The sequence below is a fragment of the Theropithecus gelada genome, chromosome 11 (genome assembly GCF_003255815.1).
Source record: "Theropithecus gelada isolate Dixy chromosome 11, Tgel_1.0, whole genome shotgun sequence".
Taxonomy (NCBI): Eukaryota; Metazoa; Chordata; class Mammalia; order Primates; family Cercopithecidae; genus Theropithecus; species Theropithecus gelada.
Genome location: NC_037679.1, coordinates 121,290,917 through 121,318,181, shown reverse-complemented (window position 1 = coordinate 121,318,181; position 27,265 = coordinate 121,290,917). Strand labels below are relative to the sequence as shown.

The following is a 27,265-nucleotide window of genomic DNA, read 5'->3' as shown; positions in this document are numbered from 1 at the left end:
TTCTACAAGTTATCCAGAAAAATTAGAGAAAATAGCTGTAACTGTAGTTACTACTTGCTGATGCGGACCAGAAGTTGCAAACAGGAAGCTACAAACTATATTCAGCCTACAGATATATTTGATTTGGACTGCAAGTTGGTTTTCAAAAACAGGTGATTGGTTATTCCGCAAAAAAATCCAGATTAACAGCTTCTCTGGAAAAACAGGGCTTTGGCCACAGGGCCCAATGGTAGCAATCCCCTTTAGATGAGCCTTGGTTCCCTCATTTGTCAGTCCCCACCACTGATGCCAGTCCCCAGGAGACATGTCCAAGTGGGCTGGGACTCTTATTACAGCAATGTGAAAAGTGGCATGTCTTTGCCCACAGATAAACTGTGAGGCTCAATATTTAAGAAAATAATAAATATTTTTTAAAGAGGAAAAATATTAATACATTTCTTTGTGGAAGCAAAAAAATCATATAAGTTGAATATGGAAACAAAGTATATCTGGATCAAAAGAATATATAACCCTAGATGCCACTATGAAACTAACCTGGCCAGCTTGTCTCACTTCCGTCGCCTGCTTAATGCTTGGGCATCTGTTTTTGCGGTCTCTTCCCTACACTTCAAATTAAGATCTGATATTTAAGATTTCTGTATCAATATAATGATGTATAATATATAAATGCAATTATATGGTTATTAATTATAAGAAATTTATAATTCTAATTTTAAAATGAGGAAAGATATGCTCAGTCTTATTTTTTCTCTATAGATTGGAATACAGATTTAAGTCACTACCTTTCTCACTAAAATTTAAAGGACATAAATGAACTTTTAAAATATTAATGTTATGTAAATAATAATAGATAATTTTAAATGTAAAAACATTTGAGTTTTCTAGATTGAGTCAACTGATTAGCAAAGTTACCACCTTTAGTATAAATCATAAAACACTGTATTTGATTTAAACATTGCAACTATAAGGAACAGGTACAGTCCTAGGAAAGGTACAGGGAAGATTAGATACTGAGTTGATTTCAATTAATCATTTGATGATGGTCTACTCTTTAAATACAGAAACTCTTTTTTTTTTTTTTTTTTTTTTTGAGACAGTCTCTCACTCTGTCAACCAGGCTGGAGTGCAATGGCATGATCTCAGCTCACCGCAGCCTCCACCTTCTGAGCTCAAGTGATCCTCCCATCTGAGCCTCCTGAGTAGCTGGGACTACATACACATGACACGATGCTTAATTTTTAAATTTTTTTGTAGAGAACAGGTCTTACTATATTTCCCAGTCTGATCTTGAACTCCTGGGCTCAAGTGATCCTCCTATCGTGGCCTCCCAAAGTGCTGGGATTACAGGTGTATGCCACTGCACTCAGCATGTTAAACTAATCAATCTAGGTTGTGACTTCCTATTGCCTAGTACTGAAGTATACCTTTTTTAGTAAACTATTCTAAACCTAGCTTTCCATGGTGTGCTGTCAACTTACTTCGCTATTTCCTTTTATTGCACCCTTTATAGCTCAAATGTAAAATCATTATTCTGTATACGTATTATTTTGTATACACCTCTTACCTCTAATGTAAATTCTACCCATTCTTTACAATTCAAATCAATTGTTACTTCTTCTATGAAACCTTTTCTGATCCTCTGAATTAGAGGAAAAGTCTTCTCTATATTTTCAAAGTTCACCACATTCTATCATGCGTACGTATTTTTACACACACACACTCACTCTCCCTCTCCTAATCTAAAACTCCTTGAGGGCAAAAGTCATTATTCGTTTATTCACCAAATATTTGTTTTAGCTCTGCCAGACAGCTGTGGAGATGTAATGCTCAACAAGACGTTACAGTGTCTAGTCTTTGGGAAGACTGTATTTTAAGGCTCCCATGGGGATAGGAACAGTAGAATACAGAAGGTACCTTGAGAGGTTAAGGAAGATTTCCCAGTGGAAGTGATGCCTGAAGTGAGGCCTAAAGCTGCTTCTTTGCCCAGGCTGGAGTGAAATGACGTATCATAGCTCATGGCAACCTCAAACTCCCAGGCTCAGGTGATCCTCCCACCTCTACCCTACCAAGTAGCTAGGACTACAGGCATGCCCCACCATGCCCAGCTACTAAAGATTCTTAAGAATAATGGGAGTTGGGTAGGAGTAAGGAAGAGTTCCAAGCAGCAGAAAGAGCATGTGAAAAGGTCCACAGGCAAGACAGGGGACATCAAAGAAATTCATACTTGTCAGCATGAGGGGTGGGTGACAAGAAGTGAGGCTAGAGAGAGAGAAGCAGAGGCCAACTAGTGAAGGGTCGTGTACACCAGTGTTAAAGAGCTTGCCCATATCCTGAGATAAGGGAGCCAGTGAAGGGTTATTAAGCAAAACAGTGATGTGATCAAATCTATTTTTAGACTGATTACTCTAGCTGCAGTACGCAGAAAAACTAGGGGTGGGAAATGGGGAGACCAGTTGGGGACAGTTATTTTTCAGGTTAAAATATATAGTAGTTTCAACTAGGGTAATAGCTAGATAGCTTTAAAAGAATATTTAGAAAAAATTTTTAGAAGAATTGGCAATTGGTTAATTCCTCCTGTAGCTTGCCTTTCTTGTTCCACACATCTAAAATACAGTAGGCAATGTTCTCTGAATATGTGTTCTTGGAATTAAAAAGAAAAAAAAAAGAAAACCTGCCTCTTTCTAAAGATATCAATAAAAGATATCCATGACAGCAACAAAGTAAGAAGCCCATATTCAAATGATAAAATGCACATTATTTAAGTTATAAAATAGCTGATGTCAAATGAATGAAAGGTCACTGGGGGTGCTTTTGTACGGTAACTATAGGTAATGACATTACCTCTTCATCTGCTAATCCTTCTTCTTCCATGGCCACTTCTAGTTTCTTCTGCCTTTTCAAAGGAAAAAAACAATTTAAATTTTAAACACATTCCTAACTATTCCCACTTAAGAAATATACATTTATTTATTCAAGTTAACCACTTCAGCTTGCTAGGCTTAAAAAAAAAAAATCTTTCAAGTTGGATCAAGATAATCACTAAGAATAGTTTTCTTTCTCAAAAAACAAACCCAGATTTTGCTTTCTCATATGGCCAAATGAATAATTTACTTCTAAAGCTTACTTCACTCTCCTGCCTAAATGAAATGTTGGCAATGACTGATGTTCTAATATGGAAAACTCTGCTATTTAATGTTCAATCCACAAATATCATTAATATTGCACAATGCTTATATTAGAAATACAAAAAGATGACTATAATGACTAAAAGTATAAAATTTTAAGGTAGATATCCCTGGTTCTAACACTTATTAGCTAAATGAGCTTGGCTAAGTCCCTCACTTAAACTCTAAACTCAGTTTTCCTTAATTTATCAAGGAAAAATGTTCAATGCAATTGCATTTATTTTATTGTATTAAAATTATTTGAAAATTGGGAAGTCATACATGTGTATTTGTAAAAACCCACTAGTGGCCAGGCACGGTGGCTCACACCTGTAATCCCAGCACTTTGGGAGGCCAAGGCGGTGGATCACGAGGTCAGGAGATAGAGACCATCCTGGCTAACACTGTGAAACCCTGTGTCTACTAAAACTACAAAAAAAATTAGCCGGGCGTGGTGGTGGGCGCCTGTAGTCCCAGCTACTTGGGAGGCTGAGACAGAAGAATTGCTTGAACCCGGGAGGCAGAGGTTGCAGTGAGCCGAGATTGTGCCACTGCACTCCTGCACACTGCTCTGGGCGACAGAGCGAGACTCTGTCTCTAAATAAATAAATAAATAAATAAATATTAAAAAAAAAAAAAAACTCACTAGCTACCACAACATTTGCTTTTCTAGGTACAGCCAGGTTCAGTTACTCATTTTCTTTTAAACAGCACCCTTGAAGTTAGTTAAGCTAAGCATTTGACGTAAGGGCAGTATGGATGAAGTAACTAAAACTACAGAGATGGTTGTGGAACACATTTTGCAACTCATTTCCAAGTGAATATTACTATTTTATTTCTATTGTATTGGTTTTCCCTAAATATAAACCTAGTAGAACTCCTCCTAATTAGTTTTGGAGTGTGTCAGAATAACAGTAACTTTTCAGGATTTAACTGAATGGGTATAAGGGTTAAGGACTGAAACCCTCTCACAACTTTTTTGATATTTGTTATTCATGGCTACATGTCCAAAGGTAAGTTTTTTCCTAAACCATCATTAAGATCACTTATTTTTCTTTCTTATAGAAGAGTTGTAACATTTAAAGGCTGTTGATACATCAGCACCCCACTGGAGAGGATGAGGCCTAAGAGCATATCCTCCATCACGTTTCCTCAGTGCTTGTCATAGGCACCTACCTTGGTGCTTATTACACTGATTTGTATCTTTTGTTTATGCATTATTTCCCCTAGACCCCAACCCTTAGGTGAGAATAATCTCCTAACATCAGCGTCGGTGCTGCCATCACCCACCCCCAGGCACTTCAGTGCTGCTTGTTGAATGATTTTCAGTTTTCTCCTCTGCAGACAGAATCCAGAGAGTAAGAGGACCATTATTCTGGGAGGAGCTATCAACATAGAAGCAACTTTATTCTTCTGTTGAATTTCCACTGTCCCTTTCCTCAGTTATTGCCAAGACTAACACTTCATGAAATCATTCCTCATTCTGGAAGAGATACAGTAACTTTTATCCATTTCTACCATATCTAAACAGGAAGATCCATGATTTCTGTTGTACCTTTTTTAAAAATAGTTTTCCACCTAAAATGCTCTTACGCTTTGCTCTGATTAGAAATTTATTGGGCTTATGCATTTCTCCAATTAGTTAAGCCTTAAAAATACAACACATATTTTCTTAAAGTATAAGCTTTTAGAAAATATGAGCTGATTGTTTGACTTCCACTGGCACCAAGCGGAGACGACTTTTTTTTTTTAATAATGCAGATAATTTTATTGTTACTTTCCTTTATTTGGAAATAGAAAGCGAACTGAATTACTTTAACACTGCAGCAAGTAAAGACAATGAACCTTCGAAATTCTGAGGAATTTTTTTAAGTGCCTGCTTTTTCTTCCTTGGTTCTCTTCTACTTTATTCACTCTCCCAGGATGATATAATCACTTCCAGAGACTTTAATTACCTTATCATTCATTTAATTATTGATATATTTATATTTATTTCGAACTTATCTTGCACTTTTTATTTTGGTATTTCATTTTTTCCATTTTTGGTATTTCAGTTTTTCTCTCTTGCATTCTTTTGAACTGACTTTTTTTTTTTGCTCAGTCCAATTTTTTCCTTCTGCTAGTCTGGAAATTACAAACTCTATTTTTATCATTTTATGGTTACTCTAGAAATTACAACATCATTTGTCAAACTCTGAAGCTAATCTCTATGCCCTTTCTACTAACATCATTCTAATTACTTCTTTCCTGAATTATATTTTGCTGTTGGAAAATACTATAATTCTATTTTTAATGTGTAAGATATTATCGCTATTATTTCTGTTGCTTTATAGAATTTTTGTTGAGATTTATCCACCTACTTACCATTTAGATCTTCTACTTGTGATCCCTTTCCTTCTGCCTAAATGGAACCTTTTAGAATTTCTGCTGATGCTCTTTTTTTTTATTTGTTTGCCTCTGCTCCATTCTCGTTCCTTTCCTTTCAAAACTTTTAGAGATATGTCAGCTTTTCTCATGATTCTCTGTGTTTCTCAACTCTCTTTCGCATATTCCTATTTTAGGAATTATGTTTCCTGAATTATTTTCCAGTTCACTAATTCTCACCGTACCTGTATCTAATCTGCAGTTAAATCCGTCCAAAATTAAATTAGGCTCTTCCTCTCTCTTTCATTTAAACTGTACCACCCTCAGTTTGCCCAGGCATGAAATTTCAGTGGCAACATTGACTTATTTCCCTCATATTGCATATCTGGCTAGTAGCCACATTTTATCAATTTTTCTTGTCAGTTCTCTGTTGTCACGATTCTAATTCAAGCCTTCTTTCCATTTACCTGGACTACATCACTAGCCTTTCCTGTTTCTAATTCCCACCCTGACCCCAAACTATTCTCTGTATCACAACTAAAGTTCCCTTCCAGAGAAACACTTGTTTTCATTTGATTCTTCTGCTCAAAAACATCCAAAGTTCTCCACTACCATGAAAAGAGCTACATTAACAAAGAATCCAAGGCTCCCAGGATGTTAAAATCTAGCACATCCTGTGCTTGAGCCAAATTGGTCACTGCCTGACCTGGTGATTTCTTCTGTCTCTAATATCCTTCCCTCCTGCTCTTTTGCCTCTGTCTCCTTCCTTTTATGCATGTATAAATAGTTTTCTTCCTTTAGAGCCCTGTATAAATGCCACCACTATTTACAAAGCTTTCCCAGTTGCCTAGACAAAAGCACATTCTCCCTTCCTTGTACTTATCTTAATATTCTTCACTCTTTCATGTAATATTTATGTGTGTTATCTCCTTTACTGTAAGTTTTCTAAAGGCAAAATAACATGTCATTCTTTTTTTATTCTTCTCTTCCCACCGATATGCACACAACACTGTAAAAGGTTTTGGAGTAAAGTCAGTCATTCATAAAGCATCCTTTTTGAGTCTCACTCTGTTGCCCAGGCTGGAGTGCAGTGGTACGATCTTTGCTCACTGCAGCCTTGGCTCACTGCAACCTTCAAGCAATTCTCCTGCCTCAGCCTCCTGAGTAGCTGGAATTACAGGCACCTGCCACCACACCCGGCTAATTTTTTGTATTTTCAGTAGAGATGGGGGTTTCACCATGTTGGCCAGGTTGGCCTTGAACTCCTAACCTCAGGTGATCTGCCCACCTTGGCCTCCCGAAGTGCTGGGATTATAGGCATGAGCCACACCACACCCAGCCAGGCGCCCCTTTAAAAGAAAATGTAAAAACATATCATAATTTCCTGTTTGGAAAAGGTTTGTTGAAAACATAATTGACATGTGATATGGGTATATAGATACACAAGACTTGGGGCACCTCAGGAAACTAATCTGTGAAAATAAAACACGTGTTATGTGCACTGTCAGTACAGGAAACTTAAAAACAGCATGCAGGGATCCATAATATTCATATTATTCATGGAAAACAAGTTTCTATTCCACTCACAGCACAACAGCTTATTTAACTAAAAAAAAAGTTTTGATTAGCCCTTACTATACCTGGTTTCTCTCTCTTCATGCTGTAAAATTAGGTTGCTATAAAAATTCTCCAATGTGAGCTTGGCTACAGTCACTCTTTCCCGGGTATGGTTGCTCATAGGAAAGGTTGTTGTAGTCCCTGCCGTCATTGCCATAGTAACAGAAACTGAAACAACATAGAAAAACAAATTATTCAGTGGGAAAAAAGCTATCTTTTATAATAAACTCTGGAACTGTTTAATTTCAACTAAGAAAAATTCTACCTTAACAGTTAACACAGCCAAGTATTTCACATGATAAATAATACAAAGCTAGGGAAGAAAGAAAAGCACTATTTCCAAAGCAAGAGAAATTCATTTTGTGGTGGCAAAACCAGGAGTTAATGACAGCAAAGAAGAACTGGTGGCATTCATATATAATATAGACACATTTATATACAAAGGTCACATTCAACAAGCATTCAAAACAAGAAAAGTTCCATCTATTTTGTCATTTCATTACTAAATAAAATCTGTAAGACAGTGCTAATAGTTATGTCCCTGATAAATGTCAGTCTCCTAAGAGTTAATACAGTTTAAATAGTAAGAAGTAGCTTCTGCCTTATGAATTCTATGAAACATGAAGTGTTGTATCAAATATGCATATAAACACCAGCCTAAAGCAGTTTTTACATACATTGTAGGGGGAAACTACTTTTAGAAACAGGCCCCTTAGGATGGGGCTCATAGCTGCCCCATTTCATTCTGAATTCTGGGTCATTCCAAAAAGTGCTATAACAAGGTATAATATACTTCTCCAGACTGTGCAGCCCATTGCATTTTCAAATGAAACTCAAATGCCTATAGGAACCAAGAAGGAAACAGAAATGTATGAATGAAGCCAGGTAACAATAGGGAAGCTCTGTGGCCTTAACTGGATGATGGATGTCTGCTTAAAGGCATTCCAGTGCCAACTTTTAGAGATCACTGGGCCACACAATCGAAGTACTGGTTCAAAGGAGATAATCTGGACTATTAGATAAGGAGTGTGGCAAAATGGCTACTTGACGGGGGGGAAGACTGAACTCTGGTGTCTGCGGCAGGTGGGCACTGACCCTAAGAGACTTGCCTACCGTGGCCATATCTGGATAAAAAGACTAGAACAGTTCATACATTAAAGAGGCTTTGCTTATCTAGATGAAGATCATAACAGATCAGTCCAAAGACACAGCTTGCCAAGAGTGACCATCCAAAGCATTCTTAGTTGAAAAGTATTCCCCAAACCTGCCACCTATGCCCCAACATCCATCTTGCTTTAATTACATGAAGATACAGAGTCCTGGATGTGGACCTGAAGTGGACTAGATTCCAGGGTTGATGGAACGAACCAAAAGATGTCAAGCAAGTCAAGTATAGGTTGAAAGCAAACAAGTATCTTTGGCAAACTCCCAGTTCTACTGTTGTCCTGTTAGGGGTTTATACCTCAATGTACTGCTTGAGCCTGAGAATCATTATGTCTAAAACTGCATCAATTATTTTGGCATTATAAATTTGTTCCTCTGCTGACTATTTTAAACAAGAAGCTGATCGTGTCACTTGTTTAGAATCAGTCATGGCTCCTCATTGCCTTACTGCAAGTCAAATTAGCTAAACATGATAAATAAGAACAACTCACATTCACTGAGTGTGGTTATATTTCAGGAACTTTATGATATTTTCTTCACTGATTTCCCCTTTTTTTTTCTCCTGAGGATTTAAGATAGAGGCACTTGCCATGCATGATTGCATTTCATCCTCTTAACAGCCCTGCAAAGTAGGGAACTGAAGTTTGGAGCAGTCACACAGCTAGTGTGATGTGGAGTCAGGACTCTAACTTGCTATCCTTATCTGTTGCTTTTAATCTTTTCGATCCTTATCTGATGCTCTTCCTCACCACTCATTCTTTTCCCAACATACCCAGCTCCTTCATGCCTCCAAGCTCTTGCATGGCCTATCCCTAAAGCACTTATATCTACCAGTGATATCCACTACCGTCTCTGCAGGAATCTGCTGATCCCTTATGGCCCAGTTGAGCTGAAATCTTACCGTGGTGACTTCTCTAGCATGCTCTACCAGAAGAGATATCACATCTCTCATTTTTTTGGTGCATATTCTCTAACATTTGTAGTCAGGTACCAGTGCTTATCACTCCTAAGAAAAATTCAACCCTAACAGTTATTCCACCAAACCAGGAACACCTCCAAGTAAGAACTCTTTCTGATTCATTTTTCAAAACACCGCAACACCACTGCATCTGACTCAGAGTAGCCATGAATGAATGAATGAGACAACCTATTGACTGGGGGGACGGAGGGGGCGCAGTAGGAGTAGTTGAAAGAATTAGCCAATAGTAAAGTACTCTACAAAGATTGGCTAATAAGCAACTGCGGAAAAAGAAATTACAGAAGGTAGAAGTCAGAAATTAAAAGATCTAATCCTAGCCTTGTTGCTAAATGATCATATGGTCTTATTCAAATCACCAGAACACCCTTAACTCAAGTCACTTTTCCCGAAACAGGGTTTAAAATATTTGCTCTGCATGGTTCACAGGCCTAGTCTATGGCCATCTGAGATAATACACAGGAAAGCCACAATGGCTTATACAAATGTAAGATACTATTCTAGGCACCTAGTTTAATCTTTGTATTGTGCTAAATGCTTTAATAATAATGAGCATTATTTTTAAAACAATAAATAGTGAAAAATAAACTCAAGAATTATCACAGCCAAGTGATTTTTAAGGATTAAGCTGCTCTTACTGGATTGCTAAGACAATGCTGCCAAATCATTTTTGGAAATTTCAGAATCATTGGGTTCATGTTCTATGTTTCAGGATCAGATGCAGAAAGGTCAAAGAATGCCAGGCACAGTGGCTCATGCCTCTAATCCCAGCACTTTGTGAGGCCAAAATCACTTGAGGCCAAGAGTTTGAGACTAGCCTGGGATCTCCTCCTCTCTACATTTTTTTTTTAATTAGCTGCATGTGGTGGTGCACACCTGTAGTCTCAGCTACTCTGGAGGATGAGGCAGGAAGACTGCTTGAACCCTTGTTCAAGGTTACAATGAGCTGTGATTGTACCACTGCACTGCAGCCTGGAGCTGCAGAGCAAGACCCTGTTTCTAACTGAAAAAAAAAAAAAGAAAAAGGTCAAAGAAGGAAAAGTGAAACAGGGATGGTGCACAGAAAACATCTCTGAAATCAATCATATTTGTTAACTGGGGCTTGGGGTGGGAGAGGAGAGATGGACTGGAAATTGAGGAATTTAAGTAAATTTAAGAAACCCAGACTACACAAAGTTAAATACGTTTCTTACCATAAGATTTCCCAGCACCTTTTTTTTTTCTTTTTTTTTTTTTTGACAATTTCACTCTGTCGCCCAGGCTGGAATGCAGTGGTGCGATCTCCGCTCACTGCAACCTCCACCTCCCGGGTTTGAGCAATTCTCCCACCTCAGCCTCCCGAGTAGCTGAGATTACAGGTGCACGCTAACGTTTGTATATTTAGTAGATATGGGGTTTCACCAAGTTGGCCAGGCTGGTCTCAAACTCCTGACCTCAAGTGATCTGCCTGTCTTGGCCTCCCAAAGTGCCGGGATTACAGGCATGAGCCACCTTGCCCGGCCTTCCCAGCTTCTTTAATATGCTAACATGCATCCTGAATCCTCAAAAGGAGGACAGGTATACAATTTGCAGTAGTATTCCAGTGAACCTTCCCTAGGCATATAAAATTGAAGTTCATGGATACTTTTCTTCAACTGCCTGTTACTTTTTCAACAAATATTTGGAGGGGGGGAACCTTAAAAGTTCCATTAAAGAGCAACACCCTACGATTGTAGAATGATTTCTGACTTGCCTTGTATTTGTTCTAGCAAGCAGATATTAATGAATAGAGAAAACGTCCAGAAGATCTGTAGCTAATAAAAATTTATAAAGTGGTTTGCCACTTTACAAGTTTGCCTTTACAAAAGGTCAAGACCCAACTCTAGTTGTCCAAGGCCTTATATAGTCCTTTCAAAAAATGAATGGTGAAAAACATAAAAAACCTTTTATAATGCCTCTTGAAAAAAGCACAAAGAAATAACACATCACTCACAGAATTATGCTGTTCACAGTTACACTTGTAGAAGTTGGAGAGAAAGATGTATGTTGAACTTGGGGTGTGGCCTTGGAGGGAGCTGACTGCCAAGAGGCCTTGTCGAGCAGGCTGCCCTGCTCAGTCTGCCAAGTGGCAAGGTCTGGCCCTCAGCTGCCAGTGTCTCAAGGCAATCAAATTCTGGAAGCTACTTTATCCTAACAAAGTTCACAAAAGTCAAATATACAAGACAGAATGGCAGTTTATTGATTTACACAGTAAGAAACTGAGTCACAAGAAATTAGGTTCAGAAGATTGCTTGGTGAACATGGCATCAAAACAAAGAGAACTGTTATTCAATTTAAATGTTTAATAGCATCAGGATAAGGTGGAATCTAAAACACACAAGGCTGATGGCTATCTTGCCTAGGGCGCCTATGCCCACTGGAAAGTGGCTGTAGGAGATGGTCTGCTACTGACCAGGCCTTCCCAGAAGGAAGCCAAATTGGGGGGCCAGAGGTGGACAAAACTTTTGAGGAACATTATTGAGCAAAACTTTTGAGGAAATTTTTGTGAAACATAAAGAAGTGTTAGGGAATTCAAAACAATTCCAAACAACAGAAATTATCTGCATTTAACAGTATAAAAATAGGGCCAGGCATGGTGGCACATGTCTGTAGCCCCAGCTACTTGGGAGGCTGAGACCGGAGGGTCATCTGAGCCCGGGAGTTCAAGGCTGTGGTGCACTATGGTGACGCCTATGCATAGCCACTGGACTCCAGCCTGGGTAACAGAGCGAGACCCAGGCTAAAAAACAAAACACCCAACAGTATAGAAATACATATGAGGTCATTTTAGATAAATATTTATGAACCTGAGGTCTTCAAAAAAGAAGGTAAACAGAAGATGTGGTTTCTTCCATCACAAAAAGGTGTAATGAGTTTTACTCTAAAATCAGAAGTGGATGTCAAGTAATGAAATACTACTTTTAGACACTATATAATTTATCATGATTACGACGTTCTTTCCATTGTAGTTATACATACGTGTATGCCTTGTTTAAAAACCAAATAAGAGCAAAATCTCCATCTATTTATCTTTGTAATGAAAGCATCATAGTACCTGGCAAAGTGCTGAGCACACAGTAGGCAGTCTGTAAGTGATGGTAACTCAACTCTAATGTTATAGATTTTAAATTATATGTGTGTTTCATATATAATAATTTCATTTGGGTTAAGAAATACAGAATCATTTGGTATTCTATTAGTCTTCAGAAATAAATGTTACTTAAGAAATACATTTGCAGAAAAAACAAAAATTCCACCCTTACTCATGATTATACAGTATCTTTGCAAAGATTAGTTTTAAAAACAAGAAAAATTTATTTCCTTCTTACCAGACACAGACTTCTAAAAATTTAAATTATACAAAACTAAGACGTGATCAAATTATTACAAAGAATGGTCTAGATGACTGGCACTTATTGTATTGCAAATGTATTCCTTTAATGGATTTAACACTGTTCTTTTTGTTTTATTAAAGCCCTTTCTTTGGCCAGAAAAAGAACAGGATACAATTTGCAAGTCTAGAATTCCTGGACTGATAAAAACAACACAAGGTGCCCTTGAATTTCCTGTTCACGTGTGTTTTCTCCAGACTGCTCTATTCATTAAGGGAGACACTACCAATAGTTAAGTCCAACATTCTTTAGTTTATCAAGCCTGGGGGAAAGGAGATAACAAATCTGGCACTCAGGCCATTTATAAATAGATGTGGTATCTCCAACCATTTACCATCAAACTTCTAAAGGAAGAAAATAGAACTGCTTTACCTGGCTGTAAAACAAATTATTTAACTGGTGATTTCACCTTAGTTTTCACATACTGCATTTCAGAGGGAGCACCCTTAATGCTACTATAGTGCCCTGTAGTATACAAATTCTCCTAAATTCAATTCACTCGTTGCAATCATAATGCCCTAGGCTACAATTAAGTCCTCAGATTGGACACTGTATAAACTGAGTCCCTAACGAAAGGGCAGCCACAGCTTCTTTCCTCTCTGAGGCACAGTCTAAAAAGCAAGAAATTCATAGTCAGGTGAAGGTTCAAATCCCAGCATTAACTTTTACTAATTGTATTATTTTCAACCAACATTTATTGCAGATATATACTATGACACCTGTATGAAGTGCTGAGAACAAGAAGACTGATAAAACACAGTTCCGGCCCTTAGGGAGTTCATGATCTTATGGAGACACAAAGTAGGGAGAAATCCGTGCTTCAAGACGAAGGGTAATCAAAGGTTTAATAGAGGAGGTGAAGCCTGAACTGAACCTTGGAGGGGAAGGGGCTATAGTAGGAGTTCACCAGTCAGGTGTACTCAGGGGAGGAAGAGCTGTAAGGCATGAAATACACTGACACACTTAAACATACAGATAGACTGAGTATATGTGGTTGAATGGCAGAAGACGAAGGTAGAAATAAAGACCTTTTCTGTCATGTTAAAAACTTATCCTGAGCATAAATGGGAATCACTCAAGGCTTTTAATTTAGTGAAAACCTTACAGCCATTACAGAACATTTATTGAGTATTTAACCCAAGTACCAATAATTCTTCTAAGAATATTACATTCTTAGAAGCATTTAATTCTCCCAACCAGCCCTCAAATCCTATCTGATTTGCACTTCGGATAGATTATGCTGGTACAGGGAGGACGGCCAAAAGGCTGGGAGTCCAGATCAGACTAGAGGAAGTAAATCTGCTCAGGAGGCCTTAATAATGAATAGTCAGGGCTTACAACCTGGTAGCCTGCAGACTTACTTTGTTAGGCCTGTACTACAATCTAGAAAGTAGAAGGTTAGAAGGTTTCATATGAAAATCCAGGTTTCTGGTTTCTCCTGAAAAGTCTGATCTGTCCACAATGAGCTCTCATTCCTGCCTGCAAAGAGACAGCTGGAGCAGAGCTGCAGCCGGCCCCTTACAATACAACATCCTACCCGTCCACCAACTCTCCATTCCCGCGTGTCCAGACTCATTCACTTTTTATTACCCACATTTTATTACCCACCTGCTTCCTTTACAGCACATTTGAGATTACAGAATAGTGAGGGCCTAATTAAGATAGTAGCAGAAGTGATGAAGAGAAGCCTCAGTCAGCTGGAAAGACTAAAATCTCTAATTATCTCTAAGTTTCAGATTTGGATGACTGGGTAAATGATGTAAGGACAGAAAGGACATCAGTAAGGACAGAAAGTATAAGAAAAGCTAGTTTAAGGCTAGTTTAAGAAAGTTAGTTTGGCCGGGCGCGGTGGCTCAAGCCTGTAATCCCAGCACTTTGGGAGGCCGAGGCGGGTGGATCACGAGGGTCAGGAGATCGAGACCATCCTGGCTAACATGGTGAAACCCCATCTCTACTAAAAATATAAAAAACTAGCCGGGCAAGGTGGCGGGCGCCTGTAGTCCCAGCTACTCGGAGGCTGAGGCAGGAGAATGGCGTGAACCCGGGAGGCGGAGCTTGCAGTCTCAGGATCCACATTTCTAAAGTGGAGATCATAAATGCCAGCCTTATAGGGTTAATATGACACTTTGATGGTGGCAGAGCACAGGATGAAAGGCCAGATTGCCTGGATCTGATTTTTGGTCCAGCCATTCAGTAGCTCTGTGACTTTAGGCAAATTAAACTTTAAATTTTCTGTGTGTCAGTTTCCTGTTAAATAAATATAATAATAGCCAACTTGTGTGCATGCTTATTACGGTAATATAAGACTTAAAAGAATTCTAAAAGTACTTGTAAAAGGACTGAGATATGTCATGTGTTTGATAAACCAATAAAAAAGGGGAAAATATTTTTAAAGTATCTCCTGGCACATATTAATGCTCAAAAATTATTATTTTCTTCCCTTCCCTGCTCAATCTTCCTGCTCATCCCTCCTGCCTTGGGCTGCTGCCATTGTAAGTTAGTTTGTAAATTTAATCTCTAATAGATATTCCCTCTCTCTTCTGATCTTAGCCTACTTCTTTGATAAATTAGATTGCTTTTAATGGAGAGGGGAGAGAAATGTATCAAAAAGAAATATTTAAAGTAAAAAAAGAACTCTTGTTAGAAGCCTTACTAGAAGTTAGTAGTGACTTAGGGTAGAACTAGAGGTAGAAGTGTTCCAGGGAAGAGCTAACGCTTTCTCTCACAAAAGAGTGATTCTCATGAGGCAACACACACCAACTGATTAATAATCTCTTTACTGTGTCTGCTGTTAATGGCTTTTGTTTTTATTTAACGTGGCCCTTTCCATGTGGCGTATGCCCTGATCATTAGACTAGAGGCACACACTTGTCTTTGCTCCTTCTGTGAATCAGAAGGTCGGTGATGATGGCACAGTGGTGCTGAACTCAACATAAGCATTCTTATTTTCAAAATTGTTTTAGAAATATACAGTTTTCCTATGCACAAAAATATGGTTCAGTGGTTGAGTACCTGAAAGCTTATTTGGCTATAGTAATGTTGTTCATGGCAGAATACCTGAGTTTATTGGTCCAAATAATTACTAAAAATTCCTGTGAACTTTTTTTTTTAACTTGCAATGAGAAGGGAAAGTGTTTATAAACCAAATGTAAACAATTAAACTACAACGTAAATTTACCAAAGCAGCAATTTTATTTAAAATTCTATTTACCAATCTTAATGTTTAACGTATCACCCTGTCTTTCTCAAAAACATTAAGCAGTCTATTCTTGTAATATTTACAAAATGTAATTGTTCTATTGCTATATGCCTATCTAGTAGTGCATTAGATTTTGTCTGCAAAAAAATGTTCAGCTGAATCAAGTCATAGTTAACTTTAAAAAATTACCTCAGCAGAAATGCCATATAACTTCAAATATTTATAATCTAGCACCACAATGGGAAAAAAAATCAATGCCAACTTTTAGATAGTCGGGGCATCCCTAAAAGAATTTTAAATCAGTTTCTATTACTGGCACACACATGAGCACATACAGAAAAGTACTTACCTTGATTGACATAAGAGAGAGAGAAAAAAGCTACAATTTGCAAGAAGGGGGAGTAAATGGCAGGGGGGAGGGAGATGACGGGTAATGAAGGTGAGGGGGGACCAGAGTGAGTATGTCAACATTATTTGTAAAGGAGGAAATATTCAGAGGTAAAACAAAATGAAAACAACTGGGAAAAAACAAAATTATAAATATATATATATAAAATGATATATATTTATGTTATTCATATTTCATTATAAAAAATATAGAGGGAAATTTATAGAATTTATAAAGATGAGAATTAAGTAGCCTAGGGAAACTTTTGGAGAGCATGAGAGCATGCTGTGGGGACAGACAGATATTACAGTGATCTAGAGAATCTGGGGCCAGCATGTTTAAACTATGGCTCTGAATTGTGGGTTTGGATGAGTGAGATGATAGCTAGTACACCCAGAAGGATCTGTCCTTCCCTTTGCTTTGGCAGCTGAGCCATGCTTCCATCTATCAATACATCCAGTAACCCAATATCATGAGTTTTCTTCTATATTTTTCACTTCTGTTATAAAGAATATGGGTCAGTAAAAAGTAAGATGAATGATTTTTTAAATAGGGGAATTTAAAGTTTAAAATAAATGTATGCTTTAAAATGTTAATTTTAAAGACATAAATTTAGAAATGGAAAAATAATCCTGTTCACAAAAGTAGCAAGGAGGAGGAGATGGAGTACAACATTCATAAAACATGTAAGAATAATCTTGGCTGCGCGCAGTGGCTCATATCTGTAATCCTACCACTTTGGGAGGCTGAAGCAGGTGGTTCACTTGAGGTCAGGAGTTCGAGACCAGCCTGGTCAACATGGCGAAACCCCATCTCTACTAAAAATACAGAAAAATTAGCTGGGCATGGTGGTGCACACTGGTAGTCCCAGCTACTCGGGAGGCTGAGGCACAAGAATCACTTGAACCCAGGAGGCAGAGGTTGCAGTGAGCCAAGATCGCGCCACTGCACTCCTGCCTGGGTGACAGAGTGAGACTCTGTCTCAAACAAAACAAAACCAAACTTTGATTTTAAAAAGTCTTGGCTTCTAATAAGGCAACGTAATCATAGATTATGGGAAGATGAGAAGAGGAGAAGACATTCAATTAATAGTATTGGAGCAACTGGGTATCCATTTGGGGAAAAAAATCAAGTCAGGCATTCATTTCATTCCAGAATGCAAAATAAATTGCAAATGGTTCAAAAGGACAAACATAAAAATTAAAGGAAGGAAAGAATGAAGGAAGAAGGGGAAAAAATTAAAGTTTAAAAAAATTAAACTTCAAAAAAATTAGAGGAAAACATAGATAACCTTCAGAAGGAATGAGCTTTCTTAAAAGGAAATCATCACAATGAAAACTTGTGCTACATTTCATGCTACAAAAATGTGTAATATACATATGTAGATACTGTGTATCAAACAAGATTTAAAAAATAATTTGGAGAAAAACACTGTAAAATAACAATGTCAGTTATAAGTATATCTAAAAGCGCCCAGATGCAGTGGCTCACGCCTCTAATCCCAGCACTCTGAGAGGCTGAGACAAGTGGATCTCTTGAAGTCAGGAGTTTGAGACCAGCCTGGGCAATATGGCAAAACACTGTCTCTACTAAAAATACAAAACAAAAATTAGCCAGGTGTGATGGCATGCGTCCGTAGTCCCAGCTACTCGGGAGGCTGAGGCAGGAGAATTGCTTGAGCCTGGGAGGCGGATGTTGCAATGAGCAAAGATATAGCACGCACCACTGCACTCCAGCCTGGGAGACAGAGTGAAAGTCCATCTCAAAAACAAACAAACAAACAAACAAACAAACAAAAACCAAAGTATATCTAAAAGCATATATTTAAAATACATATATATTTATCAAGTAAGCTCATACATAGCTTTTTAAATATTAAAGTTGTAAGGAGACAATAAAGACCCTAATAAATGGATAAATAACACTGTTTGACAATAAATAGGAATAGTTTAAAACACATGAAAAATGTTCAATTTTACCAGTAAAGCAAAGACAAAGAAACTTTAAAATTATGCAATATGTTCCCTATATGAAAGTAGTCACAATACAAGGGGAAAACACCCCCTTAGTGAGGTCTAGTCTGTTAGGAGGTACCTTTCTGTCCACGCTATGCATTTGTGTTAGCTGGCAGAGATGTGACCCTTTCTAACAGGGAATATGGTAATTTATACCAAGAACCATAGAGATTTTTTTTATTTTTTGACATAATTCCAACTTTAGGAGTCTATCCTATGGAAATAACCAAAATTCCTGCAATGATTTTTTTTTTAAATCAGAGCATTATTTAAAATAGCAAACAACTTAAACCAAATGTTTAAAATTAAATGAAATGATTGATGGAATGATGATAGTATAAAACACCACAGCACTGAAGAAAATTTTCCCTGCAAATTTTAACATGAAGAATAATGTTAAGTAAATAAGCAAGACACAAAGTTGTATTTTCAAGTACAATATGAACTCAACTATACAAACACGGGAGAGGAAGTTAAATTGCGACGAACAAACAGTGTGAAATTATGGATGATTTAAATTTTGTCTTTTATCACATTTTGAATTTTCCAAATTTTCAATAATAGGAAAACAACCATTTTATAATCAGAGAGAAAACATTTAAGAGTGATGCTGGGAGAGTGCTGCACGTTTAGGGGTGGGGGGAAAGGGGAATCAAGTTGCACTTTTCAGCACTCAGAGGTGGTTTTTCAGGTACCTCAGTACTCGAATTTTGTTTCCTATAAACCAAATTCTTAGTTCTGCTTTAGTGGAGGATTACAAAGAACAGCAAAAAAAAAAAAAAAAAAAGCTGGATGTCATGGAACAAAACGAAAGACAAATGAGAATAATAATAAAGAGAATTTTGAAGAAGTTTTCCAGTCATATCTTACACGTGGACTTTTAGAGCAACCATTTTTTGGTGGCTTATACCTACCTGGGCATATTTACGTAGGCTCAAACTATCACTGTCTTCTCAAATAGCTTTTCCAGTGGTGACTAGAAAGGCCCATATCAAAACCAAAAAGCAGGACTGCACAACTCCTAGCTAAATTATCTTCAAGTCTTATTTAAGGTAAAGGAAGTACTCCTTCAAACTCATACAAACGAGAGGGACAAAATGAATGTTCTAGCTTTAAGGAAGATGCCCACTCCCTTCTACTCTTTCCTTGCCTGTTTTAAGGGAGACAACGCCTGATTCAAAACATCAGTATGCCCAAAATGCATATTTGGAGCTAAAAAGTGAAGGTTTGGTGTGACCAGAGAACAACTGATGAATGGACAAGGCAGGAAAAGGATGAGTGGTGAGAGGCGGGGACACCCTGGCAAAGGGAAGGGGAGAAGCAAGCTTGGGAAGCAGCCTACACACATAAACCTATACAAAGCTTGGGCAGCTCTGAACACTTGCTTTTCATTTTCTTAAAAGTAAACTTTGAATAGGAACGAGAGAGAGAGAGTGAGGCAGACAGACCAACCAGACACTTGCACACACAATAAACTTGAAAAACAGACTGAGTTTAAGTGAGTACGTAAAATATAAATTTCAAATATAAACTCAAATTTTAATTTTCCCATTCATTCAAAACATTCAAAGCTTCTGCATCACTGAACAGCTTCAGGAGAGAGTTGCAAGCATTTCTCAGTTGTACCAATTCCTTTTTTATTTCTTAATTTTAATTTTTAAATTGCTGTGTTATTTTGTTTGCTGTTCCTTTTCAAATGAAAACCACTCCCTGAAAGAAATCAGACCAATGTTTTAACAACGTAAGAGCCAGAAGCAGCAGTCCTTTGGGGGTACAAAAATTAGATAAGACTAAAATTAAAATATGGTATCACGAAGCTTACAATTTTAAGACCTAAGTAGCTATGAGCTATGTTTGGTTATTTTGAGTCATTTAAACTCTCCCAAGAGACTTTTTTGACCATCACAACTGACCAAAAAAAACTGTTCCCAACTAAAAGCAGACATACCATGTGGCTCATCAGACTCAGATATTGTGTTAAACACACAGACCATTTGACTTCCGCAACCATGAGAAAACAGAGAAGGCATCCATCTCATTAAGATACCAGAATACAAAAAACTTTGAGGCAGGAAAGAAATTTTTATGTGGTAATGACCTTTATCATTAATACCTGAACAGCTTACTACCTAAGCAATGAACAGGACCACACTATTTTATTGACTTGTGATCTTTAGAACACAATTCTGGATTATTGGGCAAACAAATCTAGGAGAGGGAAAAAATACCTAAAATGGAATAAAAAGTAAAGTGTAGAGTTGGTTGTCATCAAGGATATCCTGTAATTCAAGTCAGCACACTGGCAAACACTCCCATAAATCAGCTTATAAGTTCAATTCTATTTAGCAACTTTCTAGACTTTACTACAGGTCTAAGATTGCAAATTTAGTTCATCAAGAGGCAAGGCTGGTAAAATCACAAAACTTGAACTCAATTTCAATTACAGAAGGTGGTCACCATTAAGTGATGTACAGACCATCTTATCTGTCATTAAGTGAGACAGATTATATTATCTAGTCCATCTCCCTCATTTTACAGAAGTGAAGCCCAAAGACATTTAGCTATTTAGTGGAAAAGCTTGGATTAGACCATGTCACTTAACCTTCAGGTAAAGCTCCCATTCTAGCTGAGAGTCCACAGTGCAGTGACCACTCCAGGACACTGTACTGCCCCTGCAGCAAAGTTGGATATCAGAACATTAATAGCCAGGGCTGAGTCCTGGATTATGTAGCATCTAATAGCCCTAACATTGATGTCCATATCTAACACTAAGTCACTGCTTCCTATCTTACAATTACTTATCTGTGGATCAAACAACTGGCTTCTGCCTGCCTTCTTTGGATGACCAAAGAATGACAATTTTATCCCAAACTTGCTGGAAACCAAAATATTATGACTGAAGGTTTCTTGAAAGCTATTAAGATTTCAATTACAGAAGTTGATCACCATTCAGTAATGCAGATTTAGCCTGGGACTGTACCTCTAAATATGTATTTGACTCTACCTCTAAATATATATTTAGCTGTGTGCCCCAAAGTTAGGGTCTCAAAATCTTATACAGTGTATGAGGTCATGGGAACTCCTTGTTCAGGACCCTTAGCATGAGGGCAACCTAAGTGTACATGTATTCAGATCTCTGGAATATGCCATAGGTAGTAAAGAATAGAGGGGAAAAAAAGATTTCTAAAATATAAAAATGCACCATTTTCTTTCCAAACTGGATATCTTCTGCCCCATATATAAAAATAAAATGTTTCATGTAAAAATATCCATAAGTATACAAATTGCAAAGTGAAAGTGACCTCACAATCCTACCTCCCATAATATCCAGTTTTAACTGTTGAGTGAGAGACTGGAGTTACACTCCCTGGATTTAAATTCTGGCTCTGCCACTTACGAACTGTGAGAACTCTCAGGGTGTCAGTGTTCTTATCTACAAAACAGAGATAATGACAGCATATGAAAATTAATAACTAATGTTTATTAAGTGTTTTATAAAGCATATGCATTGTTCCAAGCACTTAAAATATATTAACTAATTTTAATCAAGTGACTGATATGTGTGAAAGTCCTTAGAATAGTGCCTAAGACTCAGACAACTGTTGCTATGTCCTTCCAAAACTTTAATGCATAAACACACACACACAGTTTTAACATAAATGGGCTATTAATACAAATAAGTTTTAATACAGCTTTAAAACAAATAAGCCATTGTGTAAACTGCTTTTTTGAAAGGTGTCTACGATCTTATAGACACCTTTCAATATTAATACAAATGGATCTACTCATCCTTTTTAAGGAGCACATGGTAATAATAGTTGCTAACATATAATGAGTTATTTTGTGCTAGACATTGCGCTTTATGTGTATCATTTCACTTAATCCTCACGATATCCTTAAAAAGCATGTGCCACTCTTCCGATTTATAGAAGAGAAAAGTGAGACTTAGCTGGATTAAGTTACTTACCCAAAATCATACAGCTAGACATGGTGAAGCCAGCTTTTGAACCCTGGCTTCTCTTAAACGAAGCAATCAGGCATACTGTACCTTCTGTTAAGCGCCATAGTTTTAAACTAATGCCCACTAACAGATGTTTAAATGGTTTCTATTTTGGGGGGTATTTTTAGTTATGCTGTAATAAACATCAAGGATCACAGACTATGCACTCTTTCTCTTATTTCCTTATTATATACCCAGATGTGCAATTGTTGAGTCAAAGAACATTCACATTTCAAATTCTGATATACATGGCCAGCCTGCTTTCCAGACAGACAGTACCAATTGACCATTAATAGTTATATAAGAGCACCAACACTAGGCAATGTCCATCTTTTTAAACTTTGTCAGTTTGATAGGTTAAAACAAACAAACAAACAAAAACCTTAGTTTTGCTTATACATTCCTTTGATTACAATTACTTAAGCCTATTTTTATATATTTTAAGTAACTATTTCTTTTGTAACCTGCATGATTTAAGACTGTTGCCCACTTTTCTATTGAAAAATTCATTATTTAAGAGATTGCAATTATCATTGAACAATGTAACTATCACAGGCCATTTTAAATAGCTGACATCATACCATAATGCCAATATTTAAATAATTTCAACTTATACAACAGAAGAAAAAGAGTGTGCTTTAGCTCTTGCAAGAACTGTATTTATTACACGAGAAGTAGATATTTTCCTATAAATCAATAGGATCAAATCAAAACTACCATCACCCGACTCAAAAGTTGAGAATGTAAGTAGAAACAGTTTTCCAAACTAAGATTTTCTGTTATTCAGATGTGACATTAAGACTTCATTGTTTATTTATTTGGACCAGCATATATCATTTCTTTTTAAAAATTAATGTCAGTTTACTCTGGTGTTCTGTTTTTGGTTTTGAGACAGAGTCTCCCTCTGTCACCCAGGCTGGAGTGCAATGGCGTGATCTTGGCTCACTGCAGCCTCTGCCTCCGAGGTTCAAGCAGTTCTCTGGTATCAGCTTCCCAAGTAGCTGGGATTACAGGCACTCATCACCATGCCCGGCTAATTTTTTGTATTTTTAGTGGAGATGGGGTTCCACCATGTTGGCCAGGCTTGTCTCGAACTCCTGACCTGTGATCCACCAGTCTCGGCCTCTCAAAGTGCTGGGATTACTGGCCTGAGACACCGTGCCTCGCCTCAATTTACTTTTTGACAGAAAACTTCCCAGCTTAGATCATGATTATCTGGAAATCAACTAAGCATTATCCTTATCTCCGTCCTTATCACCACTGTCATCGTCATGGATACCATTTATAAAACATCTTCTCTGTGCCAGGCAGTACTGTGTACATTATCTTACATCATCTTCACAACAACTCTATGAGGTAGGTACTATTTCTCCATTTTAGAAACGAGAAACCGGGGCTCATACAGGTTATTTACCAGAGGCCTCTCAACTCAAAAACATCAGAGTAGGGATGTGAACCTTGCTCACACTAGAGCTGTTGTAATGACCATGCCTACTTTTTACAACCAGAGTCAGTTAAATGAAGCTAAAGCCAAAAATAAGTCTGTAGCTTCCTAAAGGCAACTCAAGAGAATTACTGGTCTTCTCTTACATGATCACCTTATTTATTCTTAGTAAATCTTAAATGGTTTTATAATTCCTTGTTTTAAAGAAACCTAAAAGGATCAACTCGTCTAACCTTTTAACAAAGACAAGGCTGTGTTGCCATGCCAGATTCAAACTGCCCTTCTTGCCCAAACAGCTCTGTACGCTTTTTAAAGAGTTTTATAATCTGTTGGAAATCTATGCAATTATTTCAGACTATTTAAAATATGTGTTGTCTATATTATGCTATCTTCATTTACTTATCTAAATAGGAAAAAAGTATCAGAATGCTTTCTACATGAACAGCAAGACTAACCAACATTGAACAGCAGCCAGAATCCTGGCAAAGATGCCATCACAGGAGTCAGGGTTGAAGTCTAGGTTTACAGTGCATCTAGATGGGTTCCCAGGACGCCTGAAGTAGCCTTAGGAGGCCCAAAAGAAAAAGCTCCACTGGCACAGTCTCCTAATGGTGACAAAGGACTCCCTCTCAGCTGCTTGGCAGCCTTACAATCAGAGCGTTCTTACATCTAACCTAATTATTTCCCACTGAAATTCAAACCTAATTCATTTATTTTTTATTCTCTATAAAAATGAAAAACATTACTAGCAAGTAACTTGCTCAACATCTCACAGAAAATAAAGAAAAGGTAGCTGGAATCAGCACTGATTTTGAGTCTCCTTCATCGCATAGTCAAAAGTTATTTTGCTAAGGGAAGAATTGCTTATCTCCCTCAAGAAAACTGTGAAATTGATTTGAAAACAACATTGCCTTTCTGAAATGTTCATGACTACTATATATCGTAGAATTTAGAAACAGAAACCCTTCATAGTACTTTTAAAGGTCTTCTTGTCAAAATAATAACCATGGGTAACTTTTATCAACACTTCTGTGTTAGGTACAGTACTAAAAGTTTAACATGCATGATGTTCTTTGATCTTTACAGTTCTATAAAGTAGGTGCTTGCTTCCCACATTGACAAATAAGGAAGTAGGATTAGTTAAGTCATCATCCCAAAGACCTACAGCCAGTAAATGGAACCTGTCTCCCTAAGCTCAGAACCCTCAGCTATATGGTCTCTCACCAGACTTTTATTTTTCAAATGTGTAAGCTTCCCTTTTTAGGGTATGTTGTTCTAGAAAACATCAAGTTCTTTATAATGACTTGTATTTTTCTCATCCCTTTCATTATAAACCTTGCATAAAAACAACAACCTCAAGGTTTCACAAAGCTAAAGAGAGTCACACTTAAGAATGTAGCAAATTTTTTTTTTTTTTTTGAGACGGGGTCTTGCTCTGTCGCCCAGGCTGGAGTGCAGTGGCGCGTTCTTGGCTCGCTGCAACCTCCGCCTCCCGGGTTCAAGCAATTCTCCCTGCCTCAGCCTCCCGAGCAGCTGGGATTACAGGTGCCTGTCATGATGCCCAGTTAATTTTTGTATTTTTTCATAGAGACAGGGTTTCGCCATGTTGGCCAGAGGCGTCTTGAATGCCTGACCTCAGGTGATCTGCCTGCCTCGGCTTCCCAAAGAGCTGGGACACAGGCATGAGCCACCGAGACCAGCCAGCAAACATTTTTTTTAAACTAAGGGAAAAAAATATGCGCACTAAGACTTAGAAGCATGAATGTAAGTATAAAGTTTTTGCACCAGAAACAGTCCATTTTGAGACTCTGTTCCTTTAATCTATTTAGACATTTATTATCACAGCTAAACCAACTATTTTATTTTCACAGCTGTATAATAAAAAGATGCTCCTTGACTTTCAATGGGGCTACATCATTGCTAAGTCAAAAGTGCATTTAATAGCGGTAGCAGAACAGACATTCCCCAACTTATAATTTTTCAACTTTATGATGGTCCAAAAATGGGGCACATTCAGTAGTAATCATAAGGACCTCCTTCATGGGCTTATATCCCAATAAACCCAAACTAAAGTTGAAAAATCCTAAGTCAGGGACTGTCTGTATTTTGACATCTATTTGGGCAGGCCCCTCCTCTTATGGTTTAAACTATCCAGCCTCAGCTGATTTCAGTTTCAGGGCTGACTTTAGCTACTTTGCCAAGGTATTTCTGCCAGCCAGGGGACAAGTATCCAAACTGAGAGTTAAGGTTTTTAAGGTCCTTTTAAAAAACTGCATCCAAACTTACAGTGTCTGTTACTGATTATAGAAAACAAAATGAGATCTTCAACAAACCTAGTAGATCGTGTTTGCAAGACACTTAGGCTTTCAGGGTGACCAAATAAAGACAAACCTTGAAGAAGCCAACTAAGCTAATAGTTTCATCGGCTTTAGGTAAGGCTTTAGGTACTAGCAACTATCAATGTACCACGCAATGTGACAGTAGGAAGAGACCCAAATAGTAGGAGACATGATATGAGCATGCTAAGATCCTATAAAATTGTCAAAGAAAAAGTTAAAACTAACTCATATAAACAATTAGCACATAAACAATTAGCCTGGGTGGGCCTTTCTGATATAAGCAGGGCTTTAGAACAGGGGAAGATCAGTGTGGGCTGCAGTGTCCAGTAAAAACTAATAGATCAAATAGCTCAGCTCTAGCTTAACTAAATGCCTGGTGGTAATCAAAATTTAGTGACAGCTATTCAGAAGTCCATGTGAAAAGAAACAGTGATTATGTCAAGTTGGTTTATAAATCAAGGCTGGGCTACACTTACAGCCTTCCAATAAAAGGGCAAAGATCCTATAAGAAAGTATCTCTTAATTGCAGCAACTACTCTAGATCATATGCCTAAACTGTGGCCAGCACTAGATTAACCCAATGGGAAAGCCCCATGCTTTGTGGCTTATAGGTTATTCAAAACCAGAATCTGATCCTACTCTCCTTATACGTGACCTGAAAAGTCCCTCCTCCACTGGACTTGCATCCATAAAAACTCCACCCAGTTTCCTGACATCACGGAAATTTACTAGCCCACTTGGAAGACCTAGTATGTAAGCTCATCTATTTGTGGAAAGACGCAATTCTTTCCAAAATTACTGAGTCAGAAATTTTTACCAGCTCTAGACTTTTTTTTTAAGGGGGGGAAGTTTTATCTTTTTTAAAAAATTTTACTTGAATAAACAGGATGAGCACTGTATCTCCTTCCAAGGAGCAAAAAATATGGCTCAAATAGCTGGAAAAATTGGTCAGGAGGAACTGGAGTGGAAGCTTGCTTTAAATTTTTTAAGTTATATGCAAACTCCATGGTTATTTAATTTTTAAAGAATTATAAGATAAGACATCTCCATGATTTCTTTACTCATCTGTCATTCGAGAAAACATTACTTAGAGAGGGTAGACAGCTCTTCCTTCCTCAATTATGCCCTTTGAAATGAACAGAAAACTTACCTGTGAGTTGGTTTTTTTTTTTTTTTTTTTTTTTG

General features: G+C 37.6%; 1 protein-coding gene across 1 annotated transcript in view; it reads right to left on the bottom strand.

Annotated features, from left to right (window-relative positions):
- The window catches only part of STK38L (serine/threonine kinase 38 like), a 79,819-nt gene that overhangs the window by 19,889 nt on the left and 32,665 nt on the right, over positions 1-27,265 (bottom strand). Inside the window, exons 2-3 of the mRNA XM_025402905.1 lie at positions 7,169-7,313; positions 2,842-2,893 (exon numbers count right to left, since the gene is read on the bottom strand). Of these exons, the coding sequence (XP_025258690.1) occupies positions 2,842-2,893; positions 7,169-7,302 (186 nt within the window). The 5' untranslated portion in view covers positions 7,303-7,313. The remainder of the gene's footprint in view (positions 1-2,841; positions 2,894-7,168; positions 7,314-27,265) is intronic.